Below are 23660 nucleotides of genomic sequence, written 5' to 3'. Positions count from 1 at the left end.
CAGAGATACTGATACAAAGCATCTGCTTTCGGGGAAGAGAAGGGCTGAGGCTGATGTTAGACATGCAACTCCTCCCCCATGGGAAGGTAAACCAGGGCAGCTGCTCTGGGCCCAATAGCTCCAGGGGGCCCCGTGGTCCAGTCTTTTGATCCCCTTTGTTGGCCCATTTCCCTCTCTTCCCTTCACCTTCGCGGACGCCTTTCCAAATCAAAGTTTTCTTTTTCAGTAGGGCCCCAGCATGGCAGCTGTTTTCATGTTGTAGGCTGCTAGCCAGCCCAAAGCTTCCCCTCTGATGCAACTTCCTGTTTCCGCTGGGTGGATCGCGGCAGAGGTAAAGCTTCGGGCAGGGCAGCTGTCTGCAACTTATGAAAATGGCTGCCGCACCGGGGTCCTGCTGAAAAAGAAAATTTTGGATTGGAAAGGTGACCACAAAGATGAAGGGAAGGGAGGGAGATGGACCAATGGGGAAGAGGTTGAGTGGCGCATGAGCTTTATTATATGCCGTCAGGAGAATATGGGAGAGCAGCAGCAGTATGGTCCTTGAGTTAAGGAAGATGTGTGAGACTGGAATGCTGATCACTAGTCTGCTGGAATTTTTTCCAAAGATAGACTTGTGAATCATACAGGCTAACTTATAGTGAATTCTTTTTTTCACAGGTAGCCAGTGTAGTTTGAGTAGAAGTGGGCTGGCCCTCTCAAAGCAGTGTGATTGGCAGTGTAATTGGAAGATCAGCCTTGCTGCTGAATTTTGGAGCACTTGCAGGTGTGTGTTTTTGTTGGGGGTTTTTTTTTCCCCTCTGTGTCACCGTAGTATAGGGAGTTGCAGTAGTCTAGGTGGGGCAGTAGGATGGCTTGTACCACCTTCCTAAAGACGCTTTGGGACAGGGCTGGTCTGATTGTTCTCAGTTGTCTCAGTCTGAAGAAAATTTTTATTAGCCAGAGAGACGATTTGGCCTTGGAGTGGAGTCTAATGTAACTCCTAGCACCTTTGCAGAGTTCGTTATCTCAAATATTTTGCCAGTTGGTAGCACTAGTTCTTTGCAAGGTAGCTGACTGTAGTTACCGTACCAGAGCACCCTGGTCTTTTGTTTGCTAATTTTAAGGAAGTTGTTATGGGCCCAGGTACTTGGGTTTTCAATAGCAGCTTTTGAGAGGTGCTGGGTGTCTTCCAGAGATGCTTTTGCTGTGCAAAGTATGAAAATATTGTCTTTGTAGGAGAAAACATGTGACTAGATGAAGAGGAGACTGTTGCTCATTGCTTTTAAATATAGATGTTGAACAGGGAGGGTGAGAGTGTGTGGGACCCCATGGGAGGGTATGCAACTCTGGGATATTTGGCCACCCTTCCAAACCTTGTTGGACCTGTTTTTCAAGAACTGTGAGAACCAGCCGAGGACTGTTCCATGTATACCCAGTTTGTCCAATCTCTGGAGCAGGAGAGAGTGGTCCACAGTGTCGAAAGCAGCTGAGATGTTGAATTGCATTATGACTGACTTTACCCTTGCTCAGTAGTGTTTGGCTGTCGAGGTTAGTTCCAGTAGAAGCATTTCAGTGCTATGCATAGCTCTGAAGCAATGTTGCGTGCTGTGTAATCCATTCCATTGGTCCATGAAGTCGAAAAGTTGTGTGTTGACGAGAATTCCAACAGTTTTGCTGGCCAGGGTATTCCAGCTATGGGTCTGAAGCACTTGACTTTAGCTAAATCCAGGCCATGGGCTTTCAGTATGGGTTTTAGTGTACTTACCGATACTGCATTGGGATAAAAGCCGTTGTGCAAGCATGTATTGATCAGGTCTGTCAGCCAGAGATGGAAGGTGGGTGCCTGGGACAGTTGTTTTGCTTGACATATGTATAGGCTGGATGGTTTCATTGAGAGCCTCATTAGCCAGCTCTATCTCTTTACTTGTAATTGGGGAGAACTCTGACCAGCATCTGTCGGCAGGGGATGCCTTCCTCAGCAGTGTCAAATTATATGACAATGTTCTCAGTGATATATTTCATTCCAGAACCGTATTTGAACCAATAAAAAATTAATGTCCTGGATTTATAATTGTATGTTAAATTCTTACTTGAGTGTATTGAGCCTCAGCCCCACCACTCCACCGCTACAGTAGTTTCTAACAGCAGGAAAAATTATGTGGTTCTCTTCTAAACAGTGTATAGACCCTTGATAAAGCATGACAGTGCGAAACATGTTGGGCTACAGCTCCCGGGTTAGGCTAATATAAAGACAAGTGTCAAAACTTACACAAAATGAAACATTAGAGATGTATATATAAAATATTTAAAAATATTTAATAACTTATTGATTAAAGATAAAAATGAATGATAATGGGTAAGCCGGTGATGAGAACCACATAATTCTTCCCGCTGTTGGAAACTACTGTAGCGGTGGAGTGGTGGGGCTGAGGCTTACTCATACACTCAAGTAAGAATTTAACATACAATTATAAATCCAGGACATTAATTTTTTATTCCTCAGCAGTGTGGCATGGTCAGTCCTGGCCAACACTTTCTTCTAAGGAGTGTGTGAAGGACTTCATCATTTTCCTGGTTTTCTCTTGGAAGTAGTATGCTAGCTGCGCTGCATTCGGTTGATTTAAAGCTGAGCTGCCACGGATGGCTTTGAGTTGATCTCAGGGAGTCAAAAATTTTGAAGAGGCTTATGGTGGAGTTTTCTGATTAACTTATGAGGTTTTCGTAGTGTCTTTTTGGCTTCTGACCTCTAAAAGCTAATTGAAAAATGTATTAGTCCAATAAAATGGTATCTTATTTTCCATTTGTTTTGTTTTTATTTGTTCATTTGTAAAGTGATTTTGTTTCTCTCTTTTCAAATTTACATCTTCTGTCTTTATATTTTTTACAATATTAGGGGACATGCATCACTGTTTTTATTTCTGTGGTGTTGCATTGTATGCAGAGTCCGGCTTCTTGGTGTTTCAGTTTAACTTTTGCCTACATATTTCTATTTTTAGTTTGGAATTACTTATTCCATACTAGGCGAGGGGTGTTCTGTGTGTATGAAAAATATGGTTTTCTGTAGGATCGATCTGTACTAATCTGGCTTGTTTGTTTTATATTTTGTGTATTGATGTTCTACTGTTCGCTGCAGTGTGTAAGATGCTGCCTTTTACTAGGTAAACTCTTGTTGTGCAACTTGTAGATTATTACTAAAAATCATGTTTTTCATGTAGAGGAGGGTATGTTAAAAAATGACCATCCCTGGGTGTCATATATGCTAAGTATTAGAGAATGACACGGTGACAAAATTCATCACCGTTCCCGTGGATAACCGCGGGAAACCATCTTCATGTCATTCTTTAAGCAGAGAGGGAAGAATCAGAGTATGAATGGACTCAATCACTGACCCTCAAGCTTTGCTTTGAAGAATGCTGGTGTAGAAGGACTGAGGTTGAAATAGACACTAGAAAATGATATGGGATTATTTCCCACGGGGACGGGAACGGTGATGAATTTTGTCACCGTGTCATTCTCTACTAAGTATCAATATAGACTGATTGAGATGTTCAAAAGTATAGTGTAAGGACAGTTAAGGCTCTATACCAGATGAAAAATGAAGGAAAAAGCCTCAGAACAGGCCCTCCCACCTCCACAAAGGTGGATAGTAAAAGGTGGTCAAGCGGTAACCTTGCTGGCAAAAAACCTTCAATAAATACTGGACACTTGAGCTTAAAACTGTGCTTCACTAATAAATGCAAGACTGATTCTTTAATTTCAAGATGTTCTAAATTTAAACATTGAGACCATTTTTAAATCCATTAATATTAAGAGTTCGAAAGCTGATTTAATTCCTCCTTTCATCTTAAAGCACTATTTTCATATTTTTGGACCATTTATTTATACACTAATTACTGAGAGTCTGAGCCAAAGCATAGTTCCAATGGCGTGGAAAAAATCAATCATTCGTCCTATCATCAAAGATAAAAATGCTAGTTATAATGACCCAACTAATTATAGACCAATAGCCAATATTCCTTTTCTGGCAAAACTGACAGAAAAGATAGTCTTTAATCAAATTTCAGATTTTGTGGAAAAAAAACCTATGTTCTTCATCCCAATCAAACTGGTTTTAGAGAACACCATAGTACTGAACTAGCATTGATAGGTATGACTACATCTATTCAATACTTCCTAGATCATCATCAAACGACCTTGTTAATCTCACTTGATCTCTCTGCGGCTTTTGACACGATTGATCATCAACTTCTTATAGACAGACTTCAATCCATTGGTGTCACTGATCAAGTTCTTTCATGGTTTATATCCTATTTAACAGATTGCTCTTCCACCGTCCTCTTTAAAGACTCAACATCTAAATCACCATCAACTACTTACGGGGTTCCTCAAAGGTCTATTCTCTCTCCATTATTATTTAATATTTTTCTTGCTCCTTTAATTACCCTATGTCAATCCGTGGGTTTTCAAGTTTTTGCATATGCAGATGATATTCAACTCCTGCATCCAATAGATACTAATAAAATATCTGATATTCAAGAGATCAGTGAGAAACTTGACCAGGTTCATCAATGGCTAAATACAAATAAACTGGCTCTTAACATAAAAAAAAACAAACGTGATGCTCTTTCCATGGAAAGAAAATTCTACCCTCATTGCTCCTCTCACCATAAAAAATGTTCCACTACAAATAGTTAATAATACAAAAATTTTAGGGGTGATTTTTGACACCAAACTGAATTTCCATGATCACATTAGTAATACTGTTAAAACCACCTTTTATAGATTACGTAGGATTCGGTCTATTTCAAAATTTTTATGTCCAAGATCGTTAAACATTCTTATTCACTCTTTAGTGATCTCTAAATTAGACTACTGTAATGCTCTTTTTAAAGGTATATCATTAACTGAACTCAAACGCCTACAAATTATCCAAAATGTTTCCATAAAACTCATCACCAAATCCAGAAAATTTGATCACGTTACACCCCTTTTAAAAAATGCACATTGGCTTCCAGTTATCCATCGGATAACATATAAACTTTGTTTGCTTATTTTCAAGTCTCTTCTTTATAAGACTCCAGCATTCATATACAAGCTATTAATACCATATCACCCAAGCAGAACCTTAAGATCTATTGAGCAAATTTACTGACCATTCCCTCATTGAAGATTATTAATACCAGACGGCAGTTTATCTTTTCGGTAACTGCTCCACAGACTTGGAACACTCTTCCAATTTATTTACGAAAGGAGCAGGATTTAGGAAAATTTAAAAGTAATCTAAAAACATTTCTTTTTAATGATGCTTTTAATATTTAATTCAATAATTTTTAAGGCCAGTAATTTTATTATTTTATGTCTTAGCGTTAAATGTTTTCCCTATTGTGCTTTTCCTTTGTTTTGCTTTTCTTTAATCAATTGTATTTCAAAACCCTATCTTACCTTATGTAATGAGAATATGTATTAGTAATTTACCCAATGTTATCATTTATAGTTTGTATTGTTTGTCTCTTATTGAATGTATTTTAAAATATTCATCGCTTAGAATTTCAAGAGAAATAATAAACTTGAAACTTGAAAATCCACTTATCTTCTGCTGGTGTGCCGATCAGTCTTGCATTTATTAGTGAAGCACAGTTTTAAGCTCAAGTGCCCAGTATTTATTGAAGGTTTTTTGCCAGCGAGATTACCGCTTGACCACCTTTTACTAGCTACCTTTGTGGAGGTGGGAAGGGTGATGGGACTAAATTGCGCGAGACAACGGCGCGCAGACAACTGAGCGCAAGGTTGACGGCGTGCCGAAGAAAAGCACTATTTTAAGGGGCTCCGATGGGGTGTGGAGGGGAACCCCCCACTTTACTTAACAGACATTGCGCTGGTGTTGTGGGGGGTTTGGGGGGTTGTAACCCCCCACATTATACTTAAAACTGAACTTTTTCCCTAAAAAACAGGCAAAAAGTTTGGTTTCAAGTATAATGAGGGGGGTTACAACCCCCCAAACCCCCCACAACACCAGCGCGATGTCTGTTAAGTAAAATAGGGGGGTTCCCCACCAACACCCCCCGTCGGAACCCTTTAAAATAGTGCTTTTGTTCGGCGCACCGTCAACCTTGCGCTCAGTTGTCTGCGCGCCGTTGTCTTGCGCGATTTTGTCTATGAACCAGTGGGAAGGCCTGTTCTGAGGCTTTTTCCTTCATTTTTTCATCTGGTATAGAGCCTTGACTGTCCTTACACTATACTTTTGAACATCTCATCAGTCTATATTGAAAGTGTTTCCATTGCATACGTTTGATTTTCAATACATCTGAGTTTTTTGTTGCTATATATGCTAAGAATGCCACTGGTGGGAGTCCAGAGGCCAGATGTACTGTAGAATCTGACGCCCAGTGTTTTAGGAGAGCTGAAAGAGGGGGATTACAAAATGCCAACCTACTACATTCAAACAAACAGAAAAAGGCAATTTTCTCATGCTTTACAATCGTCTTTTAAAAGGGTTGTCGATCTTGTAACAAGTATAGGGTGATAAAAGGGGGGCAGTAGGGAGTTTCCCTGGACATGTCCATTTTTTGAGGACTCTGTCAGAAGTCTGGGCGGCCTTTCAATTTTAAAAACGTTTATCTGGGGAAACTAGACATCTAGTAACCCTACAGCAGCTAGCGCGCCTATCTGGAGTTGTCGTCCTCCTTCTCTCGTCCTCCTCCTGCGCGCACCTAGCTGGAGTCGTCCTCCCCCCCAGCTGGAGTCACCGTCGCCCCCCCCTCCTCCTCCCCCGCGCACCTAGCCGGAGTCACTATGGAGTCGTAGTGCCTTCTGTGTTAGGTGGTCATCTTTCCTGTGTCGAAAGGGACATGCTGCATCACCTCTGCCTTTTTTACTTCTTTCTGTGAGAAGAGAGACTTTCTATCTATGTTATAAGTAGGGTAAAACCAAGCTGGACTAGTCATTTCAACATGGAGCTAGATATTCTCATTCCCTGCTAGGCACTGCTATGGACTGAAAATGTGGTTAGCTTGAGACTTTGTGTCTAGGGCCTTGCTGCTATTTAGGATCTGTCTTCAACTAGGGCCCTGAGGGTTTTTATTGTAGATGCCAAACTGAGGGCCAGATACTCAAAACTCGCCGGTAAAATCTGTCAAGTCAATGTAGTAGCCTTACTGGGAACGATTTTTATATTTCACTGGTGATTCTCAGCATAATAGCATTTATTTAAAATTTGATATACTGCCTTATCAAAATTCAAAGCGGTTTTACATAATATATAAAAACGGTATAATAAAAACATACATTAAAAACAATGCTTCAAACGATCAGACACACTGACAAACATTGACTTAACCATACAGGATGGAAATGGGCAGAAAGAGAGGGGAAGAGGGAAAAAAAACAAAAGGAAGGGGAACAAAACATAAATAGTCAAGAATAATGTAAAATAAGCTAAAATGATTGTAAAATGGCAAGGAACAGATTTCCAATGCCGTCCTTAAAAGGACTATTATACATCATATGCGTCTTTGTGCGGAGAATCACCAGTAAAGAGTGGGAGGAACTATGCCTGGTGCTTGCTCACAAGAGCAATTGCTAAGCACAACTCCTCCCTTCTATCAAGGTTGCTTTCCCTGCCCCGATCAACTGAGCCGCAGGTCTCCCTGAGTCCTGCCAGCTCAGATGACTGACTGTTAGGGAGAGCAGCAGAAGGAAATGTTTCCCACTCATCAGCTGCTGCCCACCCCCCTCCCCACACCCTTACAAGATCAGCAGGAGAGATGCCCACTCCCTCTTGCCGCCGGGTCCCCTGCCCCCCATATCTTTACAACGAAGGCCAGCTGAAGAAATACCTAGTGCCTCTGGCCGGCAGACCTGCCTCTTCAAAATGGCGGTCCTTCCTCTTTCTGGTGCATCCTGGGATGCATTGGGAAAGGGCCTAAGGCCCCTGGGCCAATCAGAGCCTTAGGCCCCTCACAGTTGCATCCCAGGTTACACCGGGAAGGGGGAAGGCCTGCCATTTTGAAGAGGTGGGTCTGCTGGCAAGAAGGGAGTAGGCATCCCTCCTGCCGTCCTTGAAGTTAAAGGTTGGGGTGGGGAACCCCGGCGGTGGGATGGAGTGGGCTTCCTTCCTGCCGTCCTTCAATTTAAAGGTGCGGGGGTTGTGTGTGTGTGGGTGGGGTGGGGGGTCTGAGCCGTCACTTTCCTGTTAGTACCTGAGCCAAGCAGCGCTTAGGCACTGATCGGAAATTAAGGCTATGACAGCACAAACACTGTCAGAAAATTTTGTCCGCAAATGTGGCACAATGAGGTTAGGGGAATTACCCGTTGATGATTAGAGAATCACTCTGAGTGCTTCTTTAAATATTAATAAGTCTATTTTACTACCATTTTAATATTAATGACCTCATGCTTCATTTGCATGGCAGAATCTGATTCTGCTAGAAAACTCAGAAAAGATCACGGAGAGCCGTTCTGGTAATTAGCTGTTAAAATACTGGCACGCTAACCCGGCGGGAACCAGTTTAGCGACCATCATTAAATACATGGTTAGTTTTTTGAGAATCCATCCCTGAGTGAGTAACAGGCCCAAATAAAATAAGTGACAGCACACAAAAACCCAGCTGGCCCATCCAGACAGTTTGATAACTCTTTCAGAATTTTTGTATTGAAGTGGTAGTGAATTTTTAAACACTTTGCTATCAGAATTCTCTGTTTTAGACCTGTTGACACTTGGTAAAGAATAATTTCTTTTTGTGTTCAATTCATTAGGCAATGACAACCAGAGGAAAGTACAAAAATTATGTATGAGTACATACTTATGACTGATCAGGCTGACTGTCATAGTACAGCTTCACTTTCTTACTGAGGAGTCCAACATCCAGAGGGCTTTGAGCCACTTATGAAACACTTTTCTATACTGGTTGATGATCACTAAAACTTTAGTTCAAAGTGGTTAATTCTTAACAACAACAAAAAAAAGTGTAGGTCTAGGTTTACACACACCCATTAATTTGTACTACACCCAATCCTTTTATAGCTCAGGTTTTGACAAATTTTTCTTTGGATTTAAGAGCCAGCCAAACTTAGGAGCCAGTGAATGGGAACACTTTAAGCCTGCCTATCATTCTCATCAGAGATTGTGTGTTGGGGGAGTAGGCTGTTCTTCAGAAGGCTGCCACAGCTTTTTAGAGCCTGATATACTGAGGCCATTTTCCCATTTTACATTTATTGGGAGAGAGGAAGCTTAATTATGTCATCAGGCCATTAATTAAGGCCTCGACAAATCCAAGCTGCCATGGCAACTTGAAACGGTATCTATTGTACCTGGAAGTTTTGTGTCCCCTCCCCTTTTCACTCTGGCACAGGAACTTCTCTCTCTGCAGTGTGCTTTAGTATAAAGTAGTATATTAGTTGTGTTGATAAAAATTTATAAACAAAGCCCTGCAAGCTGAACATCTTTTTCTCTAGTTCAGCAGCCAGAACTTTGATTTATAAGGAAGGAATAAGCTAAATATTGCAGTACTGAGGCTTGTATGGATGCTGCGGGCACAGTGGTCATGGGGATGGGGTGGGGACAGTGGTCGTGGTGACGGGGAAAATTTTTTTACCCATGTCATTCTCTAATGGAGGCTTTCCAAATTTTAGCGTAATCCATAATTCTATCTCGATTAGACTACTGTAATGTAACACTAGTTCTTTGCTCTAAAATGTTGCTATTGCGTCTACAGCTAGTTCAAAATGCAGCAAGACTCGTATATGGACTATGGAAATCAGAACACCTACGCCCCTACTATATGAAACTACATTGCCTGCCCATAACCACAAGGATCAGGTTTAAATTAGGTATCACTGCCTTAAAGATCCTGAAAGGGAATGCCTCCAGCTACCTAACAGAGTTGGCCATCCTACTCCAGGGTGCCTACAACAGATTTCACCAGAAAATTCCCAGCATGCAATAATATAGTCTACCAGGCAAATTACCTTATCCGTCCAATATCAATTATCAAAATACTGGAACCAACTACTGCTTACACTATGATCTTGTGACCTCTATCTCGGGTTCAGAAAACTTTTAGAAGCATATAAAGATATGGTGGACTATAAATTACGCCAGGTGTACACCTGGCAGGGTCTCCGTGTGTGCGGATCGCCGGACTTGATGGACCGAAGGTCTGATCCGGAGATGGCAGTTCTTATGTTCTTATTCCTGTACCAAGACATAGAGTCAGTCCTGAAGTAAGGGAAATGGTAATTGTAAAAGCCCATTTCTAAACTGTCTAATACAACTCCTGGGACAAAATGAAGAGCCAATGATAACCTAAATACTTGCAACTATGACCTAACTGTATTAATAGTTGCACTGATGTACCTATATTAGCAACCCTATTGAGTGTCTATGTCAAACTGTCCACAGTAACTTCCTGGGTTAACTAACCCAACCTCTTGTAATGTAAACTGACCTTGAACTGAAAAGGTAAAGGCAGAATAGAAAACCTGATTAACATAATATCACAGATTGTGAGCCTGCTGGGACAGATGCAGAAAAATACTTGCGTGCCTGAATAAATTCATGTAAACCGTTCTGAGCTCCCCTGGGAGAACGGTAAAGAAAATCGAATGAATGAATAAATAAATAACATAGTTATAGTTTTTGTTAGATTACCTAACATTTGCAGCTACCTGGGATGGGATGCAATAAAGACACTTAAATAATAGAAGTTTGGTTAATCTGGTGGGAATCTTTATGCTACACTTTTAAACTGGAACGTATGATTGCCATACAACTGGGACATTATAGAAAATTTAAGGATGCTTGGGAACCACTGACAAAATTCTGTAAGGAGTAATTATTGATTTAGCCCTTTGATTATACACGTCCAGGGTGGGGACATACCTTTAATTTAATTGTTGATTGTAATTTTTGTATGTATAAGAAGGGGGGGGAAGAGATATGTATTTGTTATGAAATATAATTTGATTGAATTTAAGTGCTGTTTAAAGTATAAAATGTTTGTATAATATGGTGCACTTTAAAATGAATAAAGATTTTCAAAAACAAAAGAAGTTGGGTTGATCTGGCAAATGGTGGGAATGGAGTATTGCTTTCCAATTGGACAGATCAATATTCTAGTTACGGCTGCACCTCAAGTACTGTGTGCAGTTTTGGTCACCATATCTCAAAAAAAGATATAGCAGAGTTATAAAAGGTATAGAGAAGGGTTACAAAAGTGATAAAAGGGATGGGACAACTTCTCTATGAGGAAAGGCTAAAGTGGCTAGGGCTCTTCAGCTTGCAGAAGAGACGACTCAGGGGTGATATGATATTTATTTATTTGATTTTTTTTTTTTTTTTTTTTTAGTCCATCCTCCCAAATGAGCTCAGAACAGGTTACAAATCAGTAAGTACTCAAGTATTTTCCCTATCTGTCCTGGCGGGCTCAGTCTGTCTAATGTACCTAGGGAAGTGGAGGATTAAGTGACTTGCCCAGGGTCACAAGGAGCAGCATAGGATTTGAACCTACAACCTCAGGGTGCTGAGGCTGTGGCTCTAACCATTACACCACACTTTCTATCTTCCTTGTCCCACATACCTAATAAAACAACTACAGACCGTCCAGAACACTGCCCTCAGACTGATCTATTCCCTTGGAAAATTTGACCACATCACCAACGCCTTCCTAGATTCACACTGGCTTCCAATACAAGCCCACATCCAATTCAAATTATACTGCATATTATTCAAAACATTAAACGGAACGGCACCCTCCCACCTAAACAACCGCCTAAACAGGAACCTCTCTTCCAGACAGAGGAGAACCCAGTCCTATTTCTCATACCCCCCATTTAAAGGAACTAAACGCAAAAAGATGTATGACAACTTACTTGCAATATATGCAGCTAAATTGGACCCCTCCATCACCAACCTACTGACAGCTTCAACTGACCTCAAAGATTTTCAAAAAGAAATCAAAACCATACTATTCAAGAAATTCATCCTAATTTCCTAACCCCCTCTCTTTTCCCCTCTCTCCCCCTCTTAATATCCTCCCTTTAAAACATGACTTAGACCTAACGCCTCTAATTGTATTCCTCTCCCTGAAAATGTCCAGCTATCGTTTTGATGTATTAGGCCCAACGTCTTTAATTGTATTCCTCTTCCTGGAAATGACCAGTTATCTTTTTGATGTAATCCGCTTAGAACTGCAAGGTACAAGCGGAATAGAAGTCATTAATGTAATGTAATGTAAAATGAGTGGCGTGGAAGGGTAGATGTAAATCACATGTTTAATCTCCAAAAATACTAGGACTAGGGGCCATGCGATGAAGATACTTAGTAGTAGACTTAAAATCGGAGAAAATATTTCTTCACACAATGTGTAATTAAACTCTGGAATTCGTTGCCGGAGAATGTGGTGAAATCAGTTAGGTTAGTGGGGTTTAAAAAAGGTTTGGATAATTTCCTAAAAGAGGTGGCTTGGGGAAATCCACTGCTTATTCCTAGGATAAGCAGCATAGAATCTGTTTTGCTACTTGGGATCTAGCTGGGACCTGGGTTCTGGGTTGGCCACTGTTGGAAATGGGATACTGGGCTTGATGGACCTTCAGTTTGTCCCAGTGTGGCAATTCTTATGTTGCATTACTTAACTTTTGATCTAGGGTTTGATAACATCAGTGCCATTCCATATGTATAGAGAATGGGAAGAGTATCTTGACAAATCAAGCCTTGTATGCATAAATTTTAAATATTGATACTAGTTTTGCATGTGTGTGCAGTATATGACGAGATCTTCGGTGCAAACCTTTAGAAAGTGTGGTTATATGCAATTTTGGGAGCCTCTTAAGAAGTTTTGTCTTCCAGTTCAAGGAGCTTTACTGTCTGTACCCTCATCAAAAGAAATTGTACGATGTGATAACCTTCCAGCCTTCTCAGGAGTAGCCCCCATGCTCTGGAATTTACTTCCAGAGGGGCTACATCTAACACCAGACTACCTGTACTTCAGGAAACAGGTGGAAGCTTGGCTTTTCTCCCAAGCCTTTAATACAGAGTGATTAGCTTGATACTTACATACACTGTAACTTAGATTAGTTCCTTATACACTTCTCCCTCTGTATTCGTTGTGATAGGGGATTAACAGACCCGCGAATACAGAAAAATTGCGAATAACTTTTTCATATGTTGTTCACTGTTTTCAATTAAAAACCATCGTGAATATGGTGAAACCACAAATAACATGGTGGGAGACCTGGCCTGTTCCTGAAGGAGAGGCAAAACACGGTGAAGAAAGTGCTGGGATCGGCGATTTTCTCTGTAAATGCTTGGAATTGGCGATTTCTCTATGCAATTTGGGTGGGGGAGAAGCTAGCAAACTAAAAACCGTGAATAATCGAAACCGTGATTGCTGAAACCGCAACTACAGAGGGAGAAGTGTATGCGTGGATTAGTCTCCCGGTGGAGATAATGTGGAATCTCTTAGGGAGAAGAGGAGATAGTGTGGAAGGGCAGACTGGACGGGCCATTTTGCCTTCATCTGCTGTCATGTTTCTTTGTTTCTATCTTGTTTAACTGTATAAACAACTTGCCTCAAGTTTAGCTGCCCATCTATTTATCCTGAAAGACTCTACCACACATCTTGTCCCCATCTAATATCTGCAGTTGGTCCCTCGGCTGTATTGTAGAAAAGCAATAGCGTCATATCTGCTATTTGAATGTTCTAGGTATGCTTATTAGGTGTTTTATAACTATTATGTTGACATTGATGATATATTTGCTATTTGAATTGCAGTGCTGTTAATAAGTATATTTTTGATACTGTTTCTTGGTAGTTCTATTATTTCAGTTTACACTTCCCCTTCCATATTCGCCAATTCCGTATCTACGGATTTGCTTATTTGCAGTTTTAAATGAAAAAATTACTTTAATTTTTAATGCTATTTTAAGCCCTGTAAGTCCCCCCTTAAGCCTTTACTGGTGGTCTATCCGGTTTTAGGGGCAGGAGCGATCTTCCCATGCTCCTGCCCCGTGCAGATCACTCACAGGAAATGGCTCGAGAGACTACGGGAGCTCAAGGTAGCCATTTCCTATGAGCGATCTGCATGGGGCAGGAGCATGGGAAGATTGTTCCTGCCTGAAAACCCGCTAGACCACCAGGTAAGGCTTAAGGGGGGGCTCACAGGGCTAAAAATAGCTGGGGGAAGCGGGGGATAAGGGCAGAACTGGCCCAAATATTATTCATGTTTTTTTCCATATTTGTGGGCCGGCTCTGCCCCTAACTCCCGCAAATACGGAGGGGGAAATGTACTGATTTTGAGTTTACCTCATTTCATTGTTTATATTTGGTCCTTTTACTGCAATTATGCTTTTAACAAAAAGTAAGTTTTCTGTTGAATTGTACTTGCTGTATACCACCTTGGTTAATAAATAAAAACCTTGTTAGGCTAATTCTGTTCTTCCAAAATCACTTATGCCTCTTGCTCCTCAGGCTGAGTAATTTGGCATTAGTTCTTTCAATTAGATACTCTAGAATTGGATCTCAGCTCTTTACCCATGTGTCAGCATTATCCAATTATTCACATAGTGTAGCCCTCAGTTACCTCTTATTCATGGTGAGCATAATTAAGCTGCTGATCCCTGACGTTTAGTGTTACTTGCATGTGCTGAGTATATTAATATTCTGTTTTAGCTTCTTGGCATGTACTGTAATTTGCTTTGACATTGCATAGTTAGCTGTAAAGAAGTAATTCCTAGCTTTTAATCTGCTAATAACAACATAATTGCCATATTGTGTCAGATCAAAGGATCATCTAGGCCAGAATCCTGTTTCCAACAGTGGCCAAATCAGGGCATAATCTTGTTAACTTTATGGGATTCTGCCAAGTACTTTAGTACTTTGGCAGGATCTCATAAATTAACAAGATTGATTGCTACTGTCCTCCCTCCCCCCAATATAAGAAGTGGCTTCGGCTTTGCCCTGGTATATATAACAGTATATGGACTCTTCCACAACACATATTTCTCCAAACATTTTTTTAACGACTTGGCTACATTTACCAGGAGCTCTGGAACTTTTACCAGAGGATAACTGAATGAGATCAACTTGCATGCACTACCTCGGTTGTATGCAAGTCTATCTCGTGCATATTCATTGTGGGTATCGGAAAGACCTGCATGGTTAGGTATGTCCTAAGCATTAGGTTGGGAACCCTTGCTCTAAGCTACTGCCTGACTCCACTGACTCCACAGTGGCTGACCAAAGCTCGATGGTAGTGGAGGCAGCAAGATTGGTACTCTCTCTTGCATTTGCCGATATACATTGATGATGGAAGATCTGCAGCTGCATCTAGTCTGAACCCTAAGAGGAGGTGTTCAGTGGAGGGGTTGGGATAATCTATAAATTTATGCAGTGATTGTTGACTACATGCTTAAACTAGAAAGAACCTACTAGTCCTGCTTTTTACCGGTTAAGTAGGTCCATATTGTGCCTGCTCATCATAGCAGTGCTCTTGTTTCTGATGAACTTGGAGTGGATATGACTTAATTCAAGGTAGCTGTTACTATGGAGATGAAACCTGAGTTAGATGGCCAAATCAAGTACGACGTGTACTTAAGAACATAGTGATGGCTTCATTTGATTTCACTGAGCAGTATTTTCAGTGGCATAGACTCTTACACTTCTGCAGCAGGTTCAAAAATGATGCGTGGCCACATTAAGAACAGTGTGTGGTTGTGCATGCTGTACCTTAGAGCAGTGGTCCCCAACCCTGTCCTGGAGGACCACTAGCCAGTCAGGTTTTCATGATATCCCTAATGAATATGCATGAGTGAGATTAGCATATAATGGAGGTGATGTATGCAAATCTGCCTCATGTATCAGGAACAGAATATTATTGCCTTACTGTCTTTGGGATGTCAGAAATCTAGGGACTAGACTATTTATTCAGAAAAACTTAACATTTCTTTATTGAATTGTCAAGCAATTTAAGTCTAAAGCTCTGATTTCTGATATAATTAAAGAGAATGATATTCATATTATCCCAGGACAAGCAGGCATGATATTCTCACATGTGGGTGACGTCATCTACGGAGCCCCGATGCGGACAGCTTTTTCAAGCAAACTTGATTGAAGATTTAAAGTTTGCTCTGCTGTTCCACGCTTGCGTGCCTTCCTGCTCCACTAGAGGGCGCATCTCCCCCTCGTGGTCTCCAGTTCAAATTTTTCCGCTGAGCCTAGAAGACGTGTATTTTTAGGCTCTGCCCCAACTGCCTTCTAGCACCGCAATTTTTTTCTTATTTTATTGATTTAGTCGCTGTGCGCGTTTTTTATTTATTTCTTTATCTGTTCCTGCTTCATTTTGACCGACCCGGAGGCTTCCAGGTCGCCGCGGCCGCGTGGCTACTTGGGCCTCAGCCAGTTTCGTTTTTCTATGTACCGGCCTTTGACCGGCTTTAAAAAGTGCACCCGGTGCGAGCAGTTTCTTTCCATCACAGACCCACATCGCCGGTGCATCCTCTGCCTGGGGGCCGCCCATCCAACCGACTCCTGCCCCCAGTGCGCTACTTTTCAGAACCGGGCCCTTCGTCGAAGAAAAGCCCGCCGACCAACCCTCTACCTCGGCCTCGAGGTCGGCCCCGGCCTCGACCTCGGCCCCGAATACATCGGCACCACCTCGAGACTCGACCTCGGGACAGCAAAAAGCCTCGGCCCCGGGTAAGTCTCCTCTTCCTTCTTCAGGTTCCGCACCAGCGAAGAAGCCAGCCTCGGGGACACCGGCGACGCATGGTGGAAGCCCCATGCTTTCAGCCCCGGCGAAGCCTTCCAAGCCTTCGGGCCGTGCCTCCACCACACGGGAATACTCTGATACGAGGTCGCCCCCGGTGGAGTGCACCGGTCGAGGTCACCGATTCGACATCGATCGGTACCCCGGCATCATCTCAGAGGGGCTCCTCGAGACGACGTAGGTCCTCGACCCCGGAACACTGCCACAGTGTTTCCCTGGTCTCGGAGCGCGGGTCAGAGCATGAACCTCGATACTCGAGGGAAGCCTCCCCGTCTTTCTCCGCCCGAAGGTCTCGTTCACCGTCCCCACACGGGGCCCCGGGAACGTCTCGCCCCTCCTTCACTCGTTTTGTCCAGGACATGGGCCACGCTCTGGACTTAGACTTCCAGTCCGACTCAAGATACTCTAAAGAGTACCTGGCGAACTAGATTTACCGTCGTCGCCCAGAGAGTCCCTTCGCTTACCGCCCAATCCAGTACTCCAACAGGCTTTCTTCAGGAATCTGGAGACCCCCTATATGGTAACAGCTGTCCCCTCCAAAATGGAGTCCAAGTACCGTACAGTACCATACCCAGGTTTTGAGCAACCACAGCTCTCCCACCAGTTGCTGTTGGTAGAATCTTCCCTGAAAAAGGCTCACCCCTCCCGGGTCTCAGCGGCGGTCCCCCCAGGGCGAGAGGGTCGGACCCTGGACAAGATCGGCAGAAGACTGTACCAGAACTCTATGATGGCCTCTAGGGTACAAAGTTATACTTTCACCTTCACGTCCTACTTAAAACATCTCATTGGACTATTGGGAGCCTTTGCGACCGACCTGCCAGCCTCACGCCAAGGAGCCTTTACTCTGCTCCTGGAGGTCTTCTCCAACCTACGCCTCCATTTATTTCACGCGGCCTATGATGGCTTCGAACTTTCCTCCAGAGTGGCAGCCTTCGCTATCGCCATGCGCCGCCTAGCCTGGTTACGCCTCGTCGACATGGACCCCAACTTACAGGACCGGTTGGCTAACCTCCCCTGCGTGGGCAAAGAACTGTTTGATGACACTATCGAGGCAGCTACAAAACGCCTTTCGGAGCACGAACGCTCGTTTGTCTCCCTCGTTCGGCAAAAACCAAAACCGCCAGCGTCCAGGCCGTTCAGGGCCCCTCCTCGCCGCTACCCTCAAAAGTCTACCCCTGCCTTCTCACGGCCTCCACCCAGACACCCGCAAGCTCACCATCGGGCTCCGCCCAAGTCCCAGCCACCTGCGACCGCCAAACCATCCCCGTCATTTTGACGGGATAAGCGGATGGGGGCTGGCCCCCCTCCGCCACAGCCCCAGGCCTCCTTCCCATCGGGGGACGCCTCAGAGCCTTCTACCCGCGCTGGGAACAAGTCACGTCGGACGCATGGGTCCTTGGCGTGATCTCATCAGGATACTCTCTCAACTTTCGGGAAAACCCTCCAGACAATCCTCCAAGGGCGTGCCCTCCCAACCGAACTCAGTTACCCCTCCTTCTCTCAGAAGCTCGAGAACTGCTTCGCCTACGGGCAGTGGAGGTGGTTCCCCCCCGACCAACGGGGCAAAGGGTTCTACTCCCGTTACTTCCTGGTACCAAAGAAGACGGGAGACCTGCGCCCAATTCTAGACTTGAGGCGACTCAACAAATTTCTGGTGCGGGAAAAGTTCCGGATGCTTTCCCTACCGATTCTCTACCCTCTTATCGACGATTGGCTCTGCTCCCTCGATCTGAAGGAAGCCTACACACATATTCCAGTGCACCCCGCTCACCGCAAGTATCTGCGATTCCAGGTGGGGGACCTGCACCTACAATACCGAGTCCTCCCCTTTGGCCTGGCGTCGTCACCCCGAGTCTTCACGAAATGCCTCGTGGTGGTCGCAGCTGCCTTACGCGCGCAGGGCCTCCAGGTATTCCCCTACCTGGACGACTGGCTGATCAAAGCCCCGTCCAGGGAGGGGGTTATCTCAGCGACCCGACAGACTATTATTTACCTTCAAGGTCTGGGGTTCGAGGTAAACTTCCTAAAATCCCACCTGCACCCCTCTCAGTCCTTACAGTTCATCGGGGTCGTGCTGATTATGGTTCGACTCCGCTCCTTCCTTCCCCCTCCACGTCGAGAGGCATTAGTAAGTCTGAGTCGAAGGATTTCGCTGCTGACCTCGGTATCAGCTCGGCAGATGATGACTCTACTGGGCCACATGGCCTCTACCGTCCACGTCATACCCTTCGCCCGCCTCCACCTGAGGATTCCTCAATGGACCCTGGCCTCCCAATGGCGTCAGGACCGGGACCCAATCGACTGTCCCGTGATAGTGACTCCTTCCTTGCAACGATCGCTCCTCTGGTGGGCCGACTCTTCAAATCTATCCAAAGGTTTACTTTTTCTCGCCCCTCCACACAGCAAGGTACTCACCACGGATTCGTCGGAGTACGCTTGGGGAGCTCACCTGGATGGCCTATGCACTCAGGGGATGTGGTCAACAGAGGACCGCCGCTGTCACATCAACGTGCTGGAGCTTCGGGCCATCTATCTCGCAGCTGTGGCTTTTCAACATCTGCTCCACGACCGGGTGGTTCTCGTCCGAACCGACAACCATGTAGCAATGTACTACGTAAACAAACAAGGGGGGACGGGGTCTCGGGCCCTCTGTCAGGAAGCCCTGCATCTCTGGAAGTGGGCGATCTCCAACAACATCTTCCTTCGAGCGGTGTACATACAAGGAGAGCGGAACTGCATGGCAGACAGACTCAGCCGCCTCCTCCAGCCACACGAGTGGTCGCTGCACACTCAAACCTTACGACAGGTGTTCGAGAAGTAGGGGACTCCTCAGATAGATCTGTTCGCCTCCCCCCTCAACCACAAACTCCCTCAATTCTGCTCCCGGATGTACTCCCTGGACTGTCTCGAGGCCGACGCCTTCCTCCTAGATTGGGAGGGAAGGTTTCTATACGTGTTTCCGCCTTTTCCTCTGATTCTGCGGACGCTGGTCCATCTCAAACCAGTGCGAGCCACTATGATCTTGATTGCTCCTCGGTGGCCACGCCAGCCCTGGTTTTCCCTTCTACTTCAACTCAGTACCAGAGATCCACTGCCTCTGCCTCTGTTTCCCTCTCTGCTATCGCAGAGCCAGGGTTCACTGTTGCATCCAAATCTTCAGTCTCTTCATCTGAATGCTTGGTTTCTCTCCCCCTGACTTCTCCCCCTGTGTCGCAATCAGTCAAGGAAATACTGGAAGCCTCGAGGAAGGCCTCAACTAGAACCTGCTATTCCCAAAAGTGGACCAGATTCTCGTCCTGGTGCTCCTCGCACGGCCAGGACCCGGTGTCAGTCCCGGTCCCCTTGGTCCTGGAGTATTTGCTCCATCTTTCTCACTCCGGCCTGAAGACCAACTCCATTCGGGTACATCTTAGTGCAATTGCTGCCTTCCATCAACCCCTGGAAGGAAAAGCCCTTTCACTCCATCCCCTAGTTTCTCGTTTCATGAAATGTCTTTTGAATGTCCACCCTCCTCTCAAACCTCCCCCGGTGGTTTGGGATCTTAATGTGGTCCTGGCTCAACTCATGAAACCCCCCTTTGAGCCATTAGACAAATGCCATCTGAAATTCCTCACTTGGAAGGTGATCTTCCTGCTCGCACACACTTCCGCTCGGCGAGTTAGCGAGCTACAGGCGCTGGTGGCGGACCCACCTTTCATGGTATTCCATCATGACAAGGTGGTCCTCCGCACTAACCCTAAGTTCTTGCCTAAAGTGGTGTCTGATTTTCATCTCAACCAGTCCATCGTCTTGCCAGTATTTTTCCCCAAGCCCCACTCTCACCCCGGAGAGACGGCGCTACACACGCTTGACTGTAAGAGAGCGTTGGCCTTCTACCTCCAACGCACCCAATCTCATCGGACAGTCCCACAATTGTTTTTGTCCTTCGACCCTAATCGGCTGGGTCGCCCAGTTGTCCAACTGGTTGGCTGCTTGTATTTCTTTTTGCTACGCTCAGGCTGGTCTCGCGCTGCATGTTCGAGTAACGGGACATAAAGTCCGAGCGATGGCAGCCTCCGTAGCCTTCCTCCAGTCCACACCTATTGAGGAAATCTGCAAGGCTGCCACATGGTCTTCGGTTCATACTTTCACCTCCCACTACTGCCTGGATACATTGTCCAGGAGCGATGGCCGGTTCGGCCAATCGGTATTGCGTAATCTATTTGCTTAAATTGCCAACTTCCCTCCAACCCTTTTCAGTTAGCTTGGAGGTCACCCACATGTGAGAATATCATGCCTGCTTGTCCTGGGATAAAGCACAGTTACTTACCGTAACAGGTGTTATCCAGGGACAGCAGGCATATATTCTCACAACCCGCCCGCCTCCCCGAGGTTGGCTTCTTTGCTAGTTAAGGGAACTGGAGACCACGAGGGGGAGATGCGCCCTCTAGTGGAGCAGGAAGGCACGCATGCGTGGAACAGCAGAGCAAACTTTAAATCTTCAATCAAGTTTGCTTAAAAAAGCTGTCCGCATCGGGGCTCCGTAGATGACGTCACCCACATGTGAGAATATATGCCTGCTGTCCCTGGATAACACCTGTTATGGTAAGTAACTGTGCTTTATGGTCCTGATGGAAACATGGTTGAGGTCAGGAGAAGATTATTTTTTGGATTCATTACCTACTAATTACAGTTTTATCTTTAATTCTAGATGCTCAAAGAAAGGTGGAGGCTTAGCATTAGTTTTCTCTAATTTATTTAAATTATTAACAACAACTCCCTTTCAATATAAAAAATTACTTCTGGGAAAACTTTCAGTTCCCCAATATTTACAACCAATCATTTTGCAGTTTTCTATTGCTTACCGGTGACATCTCAGGTTGTCTAATGGTCACTTTGGATATAGTATCATTATACTATACATTGTGATTCCTCAAAGAGAATCCTTACAAGTTTGAAAGCATTTTTGCATCGAGCAACTATTTCTAGGGTTCTTACCAAATTTATTCATCGATATCAGTTTTTTAATGGGACAATACAGAAAATAATTTAAGGATTTTTATGGCTTTTTTGACCTATCATTGTAAATTAAAATTCACTTTACAATAAGATCCATGTTTAATTTCTTTTTTATATGTGGAGATCTTGAAGATTGGAAATAATTATAACCATTTTTTGTAAGGACATGGACTGGAATACTCGGTTAGATTAACAGTCATTCTCATGCTCTGAAGCATAGTCTTCGTTTCTCACAGTTTCTGTGAATTGTAGAATTTGTTGAGACAATAAAGATTTTTTGAAATGAGCTAAAGTTTTGTATGATAAATTCACTGGCTGAGGTTACCTGAAGTCTGTGGTTTAAAGAAAGGGCATTTTGCTAAGCAAAATATAACATAAGATTTTTTAATTGTCTAAACCAAGGGTGTCAAAGTCCCTCCTCGAGGGCCACAATCCAATTTGGTTTTCAGGATTTCCCCAATGAATATGCATGATATCTATTTATCCCAAGACAAGGAGTCATGATATTCTCACATGTGGGTGACGTCATCTACGGAGCCCCGATGTGGAAGCATTTTCAAGCAAACTTGATTGAAGATTTAAGTTTGCTCTGCTGCTCCACGCATGCGTGCCTTCCTGCTCCACTAGGGGGCGCATCCCCTCGTGGTCTCCAGTTCAAAATTTTCCGCTGAGCCTAGAAGTCGTGTTTTTTCAGGCTCTGCCCCAACTGCCTTCTAGCACCGCAATTTTTTCTTATTTTTCTCGATTAAGTCTCTGTGCGCAAATTTTTTCTTGTTCAACTTGTTCCTGCTTCGTTTTTGACCGACCCGGAGGCTTCCGGGTCCCCGTGGCCGCGTGGCTACTCGAGCCGCGGCCAGTTTTGATTCTATGTCCCGGCCTTTGACTGGCTTTAAAAAGTGCACCCGGTGCGAGCGGCTTCTTTCCATCACAGACCCGCATCGCCGGTGCATCCTCTGCCTGGGGGCCGCTCATCCAACCGACTCCTGCCCCCAGTGTGCTACTTTCCAGAACCGGGCCCTCCGCCGAAGAAAAGCCCGCATGGCGGATCTCTTCGCTGCCGACCAACCCTTACATCGGCCTCGAGGTCGGCCTCGGCCCAGCCTTGACCTCGGCCCCGAATACCTCGGCCCCGAATACCTCGGCATCGCCTCGAGACTCGAATCCGAAGTCCTCGGGACAACAGAAAGCCTCGGCTCCGGGTAAGTCCCCTCTTCCCTCTTCAGGTTCCGTAACAGCGAAGAAGCCAGCCTCGGGGACACTGGAGAAGTCCCATGCTTACAGCCCCGGCGAAGCCCTCCAAGCCTTCGGGCCGTGCCTCCACCACACGGGAATACTCTGATACGAGGTCGCCCCCGGTGGAGTGCACCGATGCAGTGGACATGCCCTCGATGCTGTCCGTGACCGTTTTCCAGGACCTACTCCGAGCGATGATCTCATCGGAGCTGTCCGCTGCAATGGCCCATCTACAACCGGCCTCGACCTCGACCCCGCATGTGCCAGACCAGCCTGAGCCTCACGTCGAACCACCTCGGGGAAAAGCGCGCAAGCTTCGCCGCATCCCATCCTCCTCGGACTCCTCGCCGAGACACCCGAGGCGCTCTCCCTCCACAGACCGCCGCGGGGCAAAACGTCGTGCTAAAACGACAGAAACCTCGAACCGCCGTACCTCCAAGAAGGCCCAGGGTTCCCCCACTCTACGAGGCCGTTCACCTACACCTTGTACGGGACCGCTGAGGGTGGCGGAGCTATCACTCTTCAACCCGCGCATCCTCCGAACTCCCCCTTGGACCGGGGCTCCGATCCGAGGTTCCGGGCTTTCACCGAGGGAGTCCGGGTCGAGGTCACCGATTTGACATCGATCAGTACCCCGAACCCCGGCATCGTCCCCGAGGGGCTCCTCGAGACGTCGGAGATCCACGACC

The 23660-nt window shown here is 45.0% G+C and overlaps 1 protein-coding gene across 24 annotated transcripts in view; it reads left to right on the top strand.

The window, feature by feature from the left end:
- The window catches only part of PPFIBP1 (PPFIA binding protein 1), a 324575-nt gene that overhangs the window by 24793 nt on the left and 276122 nt on the right, over positions 1 to 23660 (top strand). For 15 of the 24 annotated variants that reach the window (XM_033952614.1, XM_033952610.1, XM_033952613.1 and 12 more), the window contains exon 2: positions 11325 to 11363. The exons of the other annotated variants lie outside the window; for them this stretch is intronic. In XM_033952614.1, the coding sequence (XP_033808505.1) occupies positions 11338 to 11363 (26 nt within the window). In that variant the 5' untranslated portion in view covers positions 11325 to 11337. The remainder of the gene's footprint in view (positions 1 to 11324; positions 11364 to 23660) is intronic. 24 annotated transcript variants of the gene reach the window in all.

The sequence above is a fragment of the Geotrypetes seraphini genome, chromosome 7, assembly GCF_902459505.1.
Source record: "Geotrypetes seraphini chromosome 7, aGeoSer1.1, whole genome shotgun sequence".
NCBI classification, from domain to species: Eukaryota; Metazoa; Chordata; class Amphibia; order Gymnophiona; family Dermophiidae; genus Geotrypetes; species Geotrypetes seraphini.
The sequence above is the reverse complement of the archived record's forward strand: the minus strand, read 5'-3'. Positions and strand labels throughout refer to the sequence as shown.